The sequence below is a fragment of the Taudactylus pleione genome, unplaced genomic scaffold (genome assembly GCF_031769625.1).
Source record: "Taudactylus pleione unplaced genomic scaffold, aTauple2 ptg002040l, whole genome shotgun sequence".
Lineage (NCBI taxonomy): Eukaryota > Metazoa > Chordata > Amphibia > Anura > Myobatrachidae > Taudactylus > Taudactylus pleione.
In genome coordinates this window covers 46,370-62,396 of record NW_028286435.1, presented here as the reverse complement: position 1 = coordinate 62,396, position 16,027 = coordinate 46,370, and the positions used below count along the sequence as shown (strand labels likewise).

Genomic DNA, 16,027 nt, shown 5'->3' with positions numbered 1-16,027 from the left:
ACTACATCAGACACACGCCATACACTGCAGCCACACAGCACATCAGACACACGCCATACACTGCAGCCACACAGCACATCACAGACACACGCCATACACTGCAGCCACACAGTACATCACAGACACACGCCATACACTGCAGCCACACAGTACATCACAGACACACGCCATACACTGCAGCCACACAGTACATCACAGACACACGCCATACACTGCAGCCACACAGTACATCACAGACACACGCCATACACTGCAGCCACACAGTACATCACAGACACACGCCATACACTGCAGCCACACAGCACATCACAGACACACGCCATACACTGCAGCCACACAGCACATCAGACACACGCCATACACTGCAGCCACACAGCACATCACAGACACACGCCATACACTACATCACAGACACACGCCATACACTACATCAGACACACGCCATACACTGCAGCCACACAGTACACAGACACACGCCATACACTGCAGCCACACAGTATACAGACACACGCCATACACTGCAGCCACACAGTATACAGACACACGCCATACACTGCAGCCACACAGTATATCACAGACACGCGCCATACACTGCAGCCACAAAGTACATCACAGACACACGCCATACACTGCAGCCACACACTACATCAGACACACACCATACACTGCATCACAGACACACGCCATACACTGCAGCCACACACTACATCACACACGCCATACACTGCAGCCATACAGTACATCACAGACACACGCCATACACTACATCAGACACACACCATACACTGCAGCCACACAGTACATCAGACACACACCATACACTGCAGCCACACACTACATCACAGACACATGCCATACACTGCAGCCACACACTACATCAGACACACGCCATACACTGCAGCCACACTGTACATCAGACACACGCCATACACTACATCAGACACACGCCATACACTGCAGCCACACAGTACATCAGACACGCCATACACTGCAGCCACACACTACATCAGACACACGCCATACACTACATCACAGACACACGCCATACACTGCAGCCATACAGTACATCAGACACACGCCATACACTACATCACAGACACACACCATACACTGCAGCCGCACACTACATCACAGACACATACCATACACTGCAGCCACACAGTACATCACAGACACACGCCATACACTACATCACACACGCCGTACACTACATCACAGACACACGCCAAACACTACATCAGACACACGCCATACACTGCAGCCACACTGTACATCACAGACACACGCCATACACTGCAGCCACACAGTACATCAGACACACGCCATACACTACATCACAGACACACGCCATACACTACAGCCACACACTACATCACAGACACACGCCATAGACTACATCACAGACACACACCATACACTGCAGCCACACACTACATCAGTCACACGCCATACACTACATCACAGACACACACCATACACTGCAGCCATACAGTACATCACAGACACACGCCATACACTGCAGCCATACAGTACATCAGACACACGCCATACACTACATCACAGACACACACCATACACTGCAGCCGCACACTACATCACAGACACACACCATACACTGCAGCCATACACTACATCACAGATACGCCATACACTGCAGCCACACAGTACCACACACACACACACCATACACTACATCACAGACACACACCATACACTGCAGCCACACAGTACATCAGACACACACCATACACTGCAGCCACACACTACATCACAGACACATGCCATACACTACATCACACACGCCATACACTACATCACAGACACACGCCAAACACTGCAGCCATACACTACATCACAGACACACGCCATACACTACATCACAGACACACGCCATACACTGCAGCCACACACTACATCAGACACACACCATACACTGCAGCCACACAGTACATCACAGACACACGCCATACACTACATCACACACGCCATAAACTGCAGCCACACACTACATCACAGACACACGCCATACACTGCAGCCACACAGTACATCAGACACACTCCATACAGTACATCAGACACACGCCATACACTGCAGCCACACACTACATCAGACACACACCATACACTGCAGCCACACAGTACATCACAGACACACGCCATACACTACATCACACATGCCATAAACTGCAGCCACACACTACATCACAGACACACGCCATACACTGCAGCCACACAGTATATCACAGACACACGCCATACACTGCAGCCACAAAGTACATCACAGACACACGCCATACACTGCAGCCACACACTACATCACACACGCCATACACTGCAGCCACACACTACATCAGACACACGCCATACACTGCATCACAGACACACGCCATACACTGCAGCCATACAGTACATCACAGACACACGCCATACACTGCAGCCACACACTACATCAGACACACACCATACACTGCAGCCACACAGTACATCACAGACACACACCATACACTGCAGCCACACACTACATCACAGACACATGCCATACACTGCAGCCACACACTACATCAGACACACGCCATACACTGCAGCCACACTGTACATCAGACACACGCCATACACTACATCAGACACACGCCACACACTGCAGCCACACAGTACATCACAGACACGCCATACACTGCAGCCACACACTACATCAGACACACGCCATACACTGCAGCCATACAGCACATCAGACACACGCCATACACTGCAGCCATACAGTACATCAGACACACGCCATACACTACATCACAGACACACACCATACACTGCAGCCGCACACTACATCACAGACACACACCATACACTGCAGCCATACACTACATCACAGATACGCCATACACTGCAGCAACACAGTACCACACACACACACCATACACTACATCACAGACACACACCATACACTGCAGCCATACAGTACATCACAGACACATACCATACACTGCAGCCACACAGTACCACACACACACCATACACTACATCACAGACACACACCATACACTGCAGCCATACAGTACATCACAGACACTTACCATACACTGCAGCCACACAGTACATCACAGACACACGCCATACACTACATCACAGACACACGCCAAACACTGCAGCCATACACTACATCACAGACACACGCCATACACTACATCACAGACACACGCCATACACTGCAGCCACACAGTACATCACAGACACACGCCATACACTGCAGCCATACACTACATCACAGACACACGCCATACACTACATCACAGACACACGCCATACACTGCAGCCACACACTACATCAGACACACGCCATACACTACATCAGACACACGCCATACACTGCAGCCACACAGTACATCAGACACACGCCATACACTGCAGCCACACACTACATCAGACACACGCCATACACTACATCAGACACACGCCATACACTGCAGCCACACAGTACATCAGACACACGCCATACACTACATCACAGACACACGCCATACACTAAATCACAGACACACACCATACACTAAATCACAGACACACGCCATACACTACCACAGACACACGCCATACACTACATCACAGACACACGCCATACACTGCAGCCACACAGTACATCACAGACACGCCATACACTGCATCAGACACATGCCATACACTACATCAGACACACTCCATACACTGCAGCCACACACTACATCACACACGCCATACACTGCATCACAGACACACGCCATACACTGCATCACAGACACACACCATACACTGCAGCCATACACTACATCAGAGACACACGCCATACACTGCAGCCATACAGTACATCAGACACACGCCATACACTACATCACAGACACACGCCATACACTGCAGCCACACAGTACATCACAGACACACGCCATACACTGCAGCCACACAGTACATCACAGACACACGCCATACACTGCAGCCACACAGTACATCACAGACACACGCCATACACTGCAGCCACACAGTACATCAGACACACTCCATACACTGCAGCCACACAGCACATCAGACACACGCCTAACACTACATCAGACACACGCCATACACTACATCCACACAGTATATCACAGACATACGCCATACACTGCAGCCACAAAGTACATCACAGACACACGCCATACACTACATCAGACACACGCCATACACTGCAGCCACACAGCACATCAGACACACGCCATACACTGCAGCCACACAGTATATCACAGACATACGCCATACACTGCAGGCACAAAGTACATCACAGACACACGCCATACACTACATCAGACACACGCCATACACTGCAGTCACACAGCACATCAGACACACGCCATACACTGCAGCCACACAGCACATCACAGACACACGCCATACACTGCAGCCACACAGTACATCACAGACACACGCCATACACTGCAGCCACACAGTACATCACAGACACACGCCATACACTGCAGCCACACAGTACATCACAGACACACGCCATACACTGCAGCCACACAGTACATCACAGACACACGCCATACACTGCAGCCACACAGCACATCAGACACACGCCATACACTACATCACAGACACACGCCATACACTGCAGCCACACAGTACATCAGACACACGCCATACACTGCAGCCACACAGTACACAGACACACGCCATACACTGCAGCCACACAGTATACAGACACACGCCATACACTGCAGCCACACAGTATATCACAGACACGCGCCATACACTACATCAGACACACGCCATACACTGCAGCCACACAGTACATCACAGACACACGCCATACACTGCAGCCACACAGTACATCACAGACACACGCCATACACTACATCAGACACACGCCATACACTGCAGCCACACAGTACATCACAGACACACGCCATACACTACATCAGACACACGCCATACACTGCAGCCATACAGTACATCACAGACACACGCCATACACTGCAGTCATACAGTACATCACAGACACACGCCATACACTGCAGCCACACACTACATCAGACACACGCCATACACTGCAGCCACACTGTACATCACAGACACACGCCATACACTGCAGCCACACAGTACATCAGACACACGCCATACACTACATCACAGACACACGCCATACACTGCAGCCACACACTACATCACAGACACACGCCATAGACTACATCACAGACACACACCATACACTGCAGCCACACACTACATCACAGACACATGCCATACACTGCAGCCACACAGTACATCAGACACACTCCATACAGTACATCAGACACACGCCATACACTGCAGCCACACACTACATCAGACACACACCATACACTGCAGCCACACAGTACATCACAGACACACGCCATACACTACATCACACACGCCATAAACTGCAGCCACACACTACATCACAGACACACGCCATACACTGCAGCCACACAGTATATCACAGACACACGCCATACACTGCAGCCACAAAGTACATCACAGACACACGCCATACACTGCAGCCACACACTACATCACACACGCCATACACTGCAGCCATACAGTACATCGGACACACGCCATACACTGCAGCCACACACTACATCAGACACACACCATACACTGCAGCCACACAGTACATCACAGACACACACCATACACTGCAGCCACACACTACATCACAGACACATGCCATACACTGCAGCCACACACTACATCAGACACACGCCATACACTGCAGCCACACAGTACATCAGACACACGCCATACACTACATCAGACACACGCCATACACTGCAGCCACACAGTACATCACAGACACGCCATACACTGCAGCCACACACTACATCAGACACACGCCATACACTGCATCACAGACACACACCATACACTGCAGCCATACAGTACATCACAGACACACGCCATACACTGCAGCCATACAGTACATCAGACACACGCCATACACTACATCACAGACACACACCATACACTGCAGCCGCACACTACATCACAGACACACACCATACACTGCAGCCATACACTACATCACAGATACGCCATACACTGCAGCCACACAGTACCACACACACACACCATACACTACATCACAGACACACACCATACACTGCAGCCATACAGTACATCACAGACACATACCATACACTGCAGCCACACAGTACCACACACACACACCATACACTACATCACAGACACACACCATACACTGCAGCCATACAGTACATCACAGACACATACCATACACTGCAGCCACACAGTACATCACAGACACACGCCATACACTACATCACAGACACACGCCAAACACTGCAGCCATACACTACATCACAGACACACGCCATACACTACATCACAGACACACGCCATACACTGCAGCCACACAGTACATCACAGACACACGCCATACACTGCAGCCATACACTACATCACAGACACACGCCATACACTACATCACAGACACGCCATACACTGCAGCCACACACTACATCAGACACACGCCATACACTGCAGCCACACAGTACATCAGACACACGCCATACACTGCAGCCACACACTACATCAGACACACGCCATACACTACATCAGACACACGCCATACACTGCAGCCACACAGTACATCAGACACACGCCATACACTACATCACAGACACACGCCATACACTACATCACAGACACACGCCATACACTACATCACAGACACACGCCATACACTACATCACAGACACACGCCATACACTAAATCACAGACACACGCCATACACTATATCACAGACACACGCCATACACTAAATCACAGACACACGCCATACACTAAATCACAGACACATGCCACACACTACATCAGACAAACGCCATACACTACATCACAGACACACGCCATACACTGCAGCCACACAGTACATCACAGACACACGCCATACACTGCATCACAGACACATGCCATACACTACATCAGACACACGCCATACACTGCAGCCACACACGCCATACACTACATCAGACACACGCCATACACTGCATCACAGACACACACCATACACTGCAGCCATACACTAAATCACAGACACACGCCATACACTGCAGCCATACAGTACATCAGACACACGCCATACACTACATCACAGACACACGCCATACACTACATCACAGACACACGCCATACACTGCAGCCATACACTACATCACAGACACAAGCCATACACTGCAGCCACACACTACATCACATTCACACGCCATACACTACATCACAGACACACACCATACACTGCAGCCACACACTACATCAGACACACACCATACACTGCAGCCACACAGTACATCACAGACACACACCATACACTGCAGCCACACACTACATCACAGACACATGCCATACACTGCAGCCACACACTACATCAGACACACGCCATACACTGCAGCCACACAGTACATCAGACACACGCCATACACTACATCAGACACACGCCATACACTGCAGCCACACAGTACATCACAGACACGCCATACACTGCAGCCACACACTACATCAGACACACGCCATACACTGCATCACAGACACACACCATACACTGCAGCCATACAGTACATCACAGACACACGCCATACACTGCAGCCATACAGTACATCAGACACACGCCATACACTACATCACAGACACACACCATACACTGCAGCCGCACACTACATCACAGACACACACCATACACTACATCACAGATACGCCATACACTGCAGCCACACAGTACCACACACACACACCATACACTACATCACAGACACACACCATACACTGCAGCCATACAGTACATCACAGACACATACCATACACTGCAGCCACACAGTACCACACACACACACCATACACTACATCACAGACACACACCATACACTGCAGCCATACAGTACATCACAGACACATACCATACACTGCAGCCACACAGTACATCACAGACACACGCCATACACTACATCACAGACACACGCCATACACTACATCACAGACACACGCCATACACTACATCACAGACACACGCCATACACTGCAGCCACACAGTACATCACAGACACACGCCATACACTGCAGCCATACACTACATCACAGACACACGCCATACACTACATCACAGACACGCCATACACTGCAGCCACACACTACATCAGACACACGCCATACACTGCAGCCACACAGTACATCAGACACACGCCATACACTGCAGCCACACACTACATCAGACACACGCCATACACTGCAGCCACACAGTACATCAGACACACGCCATACACTACATCACAGACACATGCCATACACTACATCACAGACACATGCCATACACTAAATCACAGACACACGCCATACACTAAATCACAGACACACGCCATACACTAAATCACAGACACACGCCACACACTACATCAGACAAACGCCATACACTACATCACAGACACACGCCATACACTGCAGCCACACAGTACATCACAGACACACGCCATACACTGCATCACAGACACATGCCATACACTACATCAGACACACGCCATACACTGCAGCCACACACGCCATACACTACATCAGACACACGCCATACACTGCATCACAGACACACACCATACACTGCAGCCATACACTAAATCACAGACACACGCCATACACTGCAGCCATACAGTACATCAGACACACGCCATACACTACATCACAGACACACGCCATACACTACATCACAGACACACGCCATACACTACAGCCATACACTACATCACAGACACAAGCCATACACTGCAGCCACACACTACATCACAGACACACGCCATACACTACATCACAGACACACGCCATACACTGCAGCCATACACTACATCACAGACACACGCCATACACTGCAGCCACACAGTACCACACACACACCATACACTACATCACAGACACACACCATACACTGCAGCCATACAGTACATCACAGACACACGCCATACACTACATCACAGACACACGCCATGCACTACATCACAGACACACGCCATGCACTACATCACAGACACACGCCATACACTACATCACAGACACACGCCATACACTACATCACAGACACACGCCACACACTGCAGCCACACACTACATCACAGACACACGCCATACACTACATCACAGACACACGCCATACACTACATCACAGACACACGCCATACACTGCAGCCATACACTACATCACAGACACACGCCATACACTGCAGCCATACACTACATCACAGACACACGCCAAACACTGCAGCCACACAGTACATCACAGACACACGCCATACACTACATCACAGACACACGCCATACACTGCAGCCATACACTACATCACAGACACACGCCAAACACTGCAGCCATACACTACATCACAGACACACGCCATACACTGCAGGGACAGAGGAGAGCTACCCATTTACTGTAATTTTCTTATAACATAAAACGTCATTACTTATTGTCTGGAGCGTAAATCTATGAGGCACACTGAGCACACCTCTGCCCCATCTGGAGGTTACAACAAATGTCTTTCACGGACGCTTCCTGTATCTGCGGACCCACCAGACACAGATCTTCCTGCCACCTTGTGCGACTCACCTGCTGGCTGGTACCCGCTTTGCTTTCTGCGGTGGACATTTTACGGGTTTCTGGTCTGTCTTTGGGCGTCATTGGCCGAGGAAAGCAACTGGCAGATTTCTTGGACTATTCGGAGAAAGGAGAATTGCAATTCAGAAACCATAAAACCCAGAGGTTGTGACTGAGGAGGAAAGGGAACCGTCTCCCATCCCAGTATACAGAAACATATATTACAGACCTAACAGTCTATCCATGGCCTGGTCAGAGACAGACCCACCACTAACAATGCGTTCCTCACCTCCGGGGTGTCAGGACCATAGTGAGACTCCTCAGTCACCCGCTTCACCCGCTGCCGTGTTGTTACTCCACCCTCTTCCTCCTCCATTCCGCTGGGTGCCAGGGTCTTCCTCCGTGTGCCTGCCAGAGACTCCCGGATCTGGTTGGGGAGGAGCGTGGCGCGTCGCAGGGTCTCCTTGGGGTCTCCAGTTTTTACCTCCTCGTCCGTTATGGTGGCAGTTAGGAGAGATGGCTGCAATGAGGAGGCACCTCTGTATTATGGCACCTTATACACAAGGGTTACTTCTACATTTCCTATCAATACATCCAGATTACTACTCAGCAACCAGCTAGCACTGCATGTTATCTAATGTCCAACCCTCTATATGGGGCGGGTTATGTCAGCAGTCGGCAAAATTATTCAAGCCGAGCACAGTCCCCACAGCATCCTCAGTCCATGTTTTAAAGATATCCATTGCTTGAGTGGAGATGAAGAAATGAGTACCTCAGTCATTCTAACCATCTAGAGACAAGCATATCCTGAAAACTGGCACTACCACGCTACCGTGAGGTCCAAATTTGGCAAACACGGTGTTAACCTTTAGACTAGCCTAACTGCAAATTAACATGTATACTGGGGCTGTGTTCATGGTATCAATTCCAACCATGGCGCTACCTGTGTGGAGTTTGTACATTCTTCCCATATTTACGTGGGTTTCCCATACACTCTAAAAGACATACATAGGGGTCAATCCAATTAGCCGCGATGGGTGCGAGTTGCCGTCGCAACTGCATTAAAACGCCAGCAACGGACCGGCATCTCACACCCTTCGAGGCCCGCTGAGAGCCCGGAATTTTGCTCAAAACCCTATGGGGGCCGCGAACAAAATTATGCGAATTTGGGCTGCTGTAAAGTGCACCCGGCGAGATCATCGCGGCTAATCGGATCGACCCCTTAGTGTTCCCGCTAAACTGTTTTAGTGGGGTGCGTGCCAGACGCGGGCACACCAGTCGCGCCGCAAAGTAGAATTTTCCCTGGCGCTTCAGTATGAACAAGTGAATGAACTTGTTCCTGGTTCCTACTTCAAGTTCTTCTCACTGGTCTTCACGTGAGGAGACTACTACTAGTAGCTGTGTTTTTTGTATATTTTATTTATTGCTTTTTGAATGCCTATTTACCTTATTGAGAAATAAATTCCATATTTTTTACTTATGTTTATTGATTCTTTTATAAAACCCCTCATACTGAAGCGCCAGGGAAAATTCTACTTTGCAACTTATCCATACAGGGAAGGTGAACCCCTGTAACTTTATTCCCAGGCAGCTTCCCAGAGGTTTTTAGGAGTTATAGCGCAGCCATCTCAATCCCCTTTTTTGTTGACACTAGTCGCGCCATCCATGCCGCGATGCGCTCTCATAGCAGCAACGATGACGGAGGCTGCATCTGTATGACGCTGACAACGCACGGGAGCACAGGCGAGAGCTATATGGGGTGAGGGGGATTAGCTGGTCCTTTATTACCCAGCTTTTTATGGAGCCTGTGATCCTTCATCTCCACAAGTAACACTTAGATTATCCGAATGAGCCAGGTTCCCTCTTAGTGTCCTTGGACATAAATGGCAGCACGGAGGTAGTCTTCCTTCTCAGACACAATGTTACACATCAACCACAGAAACACTCTCCTGGCCGGGGAAGAAGTAGGGGGAACAGCTGAGCAGAACAAAGGCAATGGTCTGCATCTATAAACCGATAATCTAGGGGTGCCCAGTTTAACGGTGACTACAGACGTGCTGCAGGACATACGTGGCAAACACTATTCTGCAAGATCTCCCGCACACAGGGATAGTGAGCAGGCTGCACACACACCATCCAGACAGAAGATAACACAGGACATACCCTGGACTCCAGGGGATAGGAGGTCTTAAGGTGAGGGGGGCAGGTCCGATTCCGCTGCTGCAGCTCTGCAAGTCTATTCCAGTCTTCCTGGGGGTCTGGTTCATCCTGACAGGTGCCCATGTATAAGCTGTTCCGGCCTAGAACAAGACACATTACAGAGATCACATCTCAGGACTCGCCCATTACTAATTCCCCCCTTTTGCGGTCACTGGCCAGAGGCTGGTTTCCAGCAGACTCACCTCCTGTCTGGGACAACCGGGTAGAGCTGCGGGTGGGGGGCCGGTAACCGGGTAAGTTCATTAGGACAGAGTTATTCAGGCTATCGTCAGACGAGGTGAGCTCGGATCTCACCAGAGATTCCTGGGACGGGAGGCTGGTTATAGCGGGGGCCGAGCTGGCAAGTTGGGGCTTCCTCCCGCGCCGTACGCTCTGCTGTAAGTTAGGCTGAGAAGGGGCAGAGCGGAGGCTGTAGAAAGAGGTGTTGGCATTCTCTGGGTCCACCTCTTCCTTTGTTTTCTAAACCATAAAAGGAAAAAAATACATATAAAATTCATCCAGTCACATCTCAGGGGGCAGCTGCCAGAGCACACAGGGGTAGCACAGAGAGGACCCTGATACATGGACTCAGATTATCTGTGGTCTACAAGGAAAGTGACGTTGGCGCCGAGTATATCAGATTATAGGACACTGGTAACACCGCAACCCGAGTACTGTGTATAGGAAGAGGTATTACTAGCAGGAAGATATGCCTCATCGTACAGGACACCAGTAACACCTCACCCCGAGTACTGTGTATAGGAAGAGGTATTATTAGCAGGAAGAGGTGCCTCATAGTACAGGACACCAGTAACACCTCACCCTGAGTACTATGTATAGGAAGAGGTATTACTAGCAGAAAGATGTGCCTCATAGTACAGGACACCAGTAACACCTCACCCTGAGTACTGTGTATAGGAAGAGGTATTACTAGCAGGAAGAGGTGCCTCATAGTACAGGACACCGGTAACACCTCACCCCGAGTACTGTGTATAGGAAGAGGTATTAGTAGCAGGAAGAGGTGCCTCATAGTACAAGACACCAGTAACACCTCACCCAGAGTACTGTGTATAGGAAGAGATATTACTAGCAGAAAGATGTGCCTTATAGTACAGGACACCAGTACCTCCTCACCCCGAGTACTGTGTATAGGAAGAGGTATTACTAGCAGGAAGAGGTGCCTCATAGTACAGGACACCAATAACACCTCACCCCGAGTACTGTGTATAGGAAGAGGTATTACTAGAAGAAAGAGGTGCCTCATAGTACAGGACACCAGTAACACCTCACCCCGAGTACCCGTGTATACGAAGAGGCATTACTAGCAGGAAGAGGTGCCTCATAGTACAGGACACCAGTAACACCTCACCCTGAGTACTATGTATAGGAAGAGGTATTAGTAGCAGGAGGATGTGCCTCATAGTACAGGACACTGGTAACACCTCACCCTGAGTACTGTGTATAGGAAGAGGTATTACTAGCAGGAAGAGGTGCCTCATAGTACAGGACACCGGTAACACCTCACCCCGAGTACTGTGTATAGGAAGAGGTATTACTAGCAGGAAGAGGTGCCTCATAGTACAGGACACCAGTAACACCTCATCCTGAGTACTATGTATAGGAAGAGATATTACTAGCAGGAAGATGTGCCTTATAGTACAGGACACCGGTAACACCTCACCTCGAGTACTGTGTATAGGAAGAGGTATTAGTAGCAGGAAGATGTGCCTCATAGTACAGGACACCAGTACCTCCTCACCCCGAGTACAGTGTACTGAGTACACGGCCAGATTTGTCAGATGAACGATTTGAACTATGAACGATTTTTGACTGCACTAAAATTAATGGAATCGTTCAAATCTGACTGCAAACACATCAGATGTCAGATATCGTTATCTGAGCATCGGGAACGCGCATCGTTCAGACATGTCAGATATTCCTTCAGATATGAACGATTTTTTTAAACAGTTATGGAGCGTACACACGGTCAGATTTGTCAGACTTGTCAGATTTTGATTTGACTGCAAACCCATCAGATGTCAGATATCGTTATCTGACAAACGGGAACGCGCATCGGTGATCGTCCAGGCATGTCATATATGAACGATTTTCCTTCAGATATGAACGACTGAACGATTTTTAAATCGTTATCGTCCATATCTGAAGAAAAAATCTGATCGTGTGTATGCACCATTATCGTTCAGATCTGAAGAAAAAGCTGACCGTGTGTATGCACCATAACTGTCCTCACCAGCAGCCTAACCCTGCCCTTAGTGCCTAACCCTAACTATCCTCACCACCAGCCTAACCCTCCCGTCAGTGCCTAACCCTAACTGTCCTCACCAGCAGTCTAACCCTAACTGTCCTCACCAGCAGCCTAACCCTCCCCACCACCAGCCTAACCATCCCCTCAGTGACTAACCCTAACTGTCCTCACCAGCAGCCTAACCCTCCCCTCAGTGCCTAACCCTAACTGATCCCACCAGCAGCCTAATCCTCCCCACCACCAGCCTAACCCTCCCCTCAGTGCCTAACCCTAACTGTCCTCACCAACAGTCTAACCCTCCCCTCAGTGCCTAACCCTAACTGTCCTCACCAGTAGTCTAACCCTTCCCTCAGTGCCTAACCCTAACTGTCCTCACCAGCAGCCTAACCGTCGCCTCAGTGCCTAACCCTAACTGTTCCCACCAGCAGCCTAACCCTCCCCACGACCAGCCTAACCCTCCCCTCAGTGCCTAACCCTAACTGTCCCCACCACCCTAACCCTCCCCTCAGTGCCTAACCCTAACTGTCCTCACCAGCAGCCTAACCCTCCCCTCAGTGCCTAACCCTAACTGTCCCCACCAGCAGCCTAACCCTCCCCTCAGTGCCTAACCCTAACTGTCCCCACCAGCAGCCTAACCCTCCCCTAGTGCCTAACCCTAACCTCCCCTCCAGCAGCCTAACACTCTCCTCAGTGCCTAACCCTAACTGTCCCCACCAGCAGCCTAACCCTCCCCTCAGTGCCTAACCCTCCCCTCAGTGCCTAACCCTAACTGTCCTCACCAGCAGCCTAACCGTCGCCTCAGTGCCTAACCCTAACTGTTCCCACCAGCAGCCTAACCCTCCCCACGACCAGCCTAACCCTCCCCTCAGTGCCTAACCCTAACTGTCCCCACCACCCTAACCCTCCCCTCAGTGCCTAACCCTAACTGTCCTCACCAGCAGCCTAACCCTCCCCTCAGTGCCTAACCCTAACTGTCCCCACCAGCAGCCTAACCCTCCCCTCAGTGCCTAACCCTAACTGTCCCCACCAGCAGCCTAACCCTCCCCTAGTGCCTAACCCTAACCTCCCCTCCAGCAGCCTAACACTCTCCTCAGTGCCTAACCCTAACTGTCCCCACCAGCAGCCTAACCCTCCCCTCAGTGCCTAACCCTCCCCTCAGTGCCTAACCCTAACTGTCCTCACCAGCAGCCTAACCCTCCCCTCAGTGCCTAACCCCAACTGTCCCCACCAGCAGCCTAACCCTCCCCTCAGTGCCTAACCCTACCTGTCCTCACCAGCAGCCTAACCCTCCCCTCAGTGCCTAACCCTAACTGTCCCCACCAGCAGCCTAACCCTCCCCTAGTGCCTAACCCTAACTGTCCCATCCAGCAGCCTAACCCTCCCCCAGTGCCTAACACTAACCTCCCCTCCAGCAGCCCAACCCTCCCCCTAGTGCCTAACCCGAACTGTCCCCACCAGCAGCCTAACCTTCCCCTCAGTGCCTAACCCTAACTGTCCCCACCAGCAGCCTAACTCTCCCCCCAGTGCCTAACCCTAACTGTCCTCACCACCAGCCTAACCCTCCCCTTAGTGCCGAACCCTAACTGTCCCCACCAGCAGCCTAACTCTCCCCTCAGTGCCTAACCCTAACTGTCCTCACCACCAGCCTAACCCTCCCCTCAGTGCCTAACCCTAACTGTCCCCACCAGCAGCCTAACCCTCCCCTCAGTGCCTAACCCTAACTGTCCTCACCACCAGCCTAACCCTCCCCTCAGTGCCTAACCCTAACTGTCCCCACCAGCAGCCTAACTCTCCCCTCAGTGCCTAACCCTAACTGTCCTCACCACCAGCCTAACCCTCCCCTCAGTGCCTAACCCTAACTGTCCCCACCAGCAGCCTAACCCTCCCCTCAGTGCCTAACCCTAACTGTCCCCACCAGCAGCCTAACACTCTCCTCAGTGCCTAACCC

At 50.7% G+C, this 16,027-nt stretch overlaps 1 protein-coding gene across 4 annotated transcripts in view; it reads right to left on the bottom strand.

Annotated features, from left to right (window-relative positions):
- Positions 1 to 16,027, bottom strand: part of NUMA1 (nuclear mitotic apparatus protein 1) — a 63,212-nt gene that overhangs the window by 5,620 nt on the left and 41,565 nt on the right. For all 4 annotated transcript variants that reach the window (XM_088465596.1, XM_088465598.1, XM_088465597.1 and 1 more), the window contains exons 21-24: positions 12,017 to 12,293; positions 11,778 to 11,914; positions 9,904 to 10,134; positions 9,627 to 9,731 (exon numbers count right to left, since the gene is read on the bottom strand). In XM_088465596.1, the coding sequence (XP_088321722.1) occupies positions 9,627 to 9,731; positions 9,904 to 10,134; positions 11,778 to 11,914; positions 12,017 to 12,293 (750 nt within the window). The remainder of the gene's footprint in view (positions 1 to 9,626; positions 9,732 to 9,903; positions 10,135 to 11,777; positions 11,915 to 12,016; positions 12,294 to 16,027) is intronic.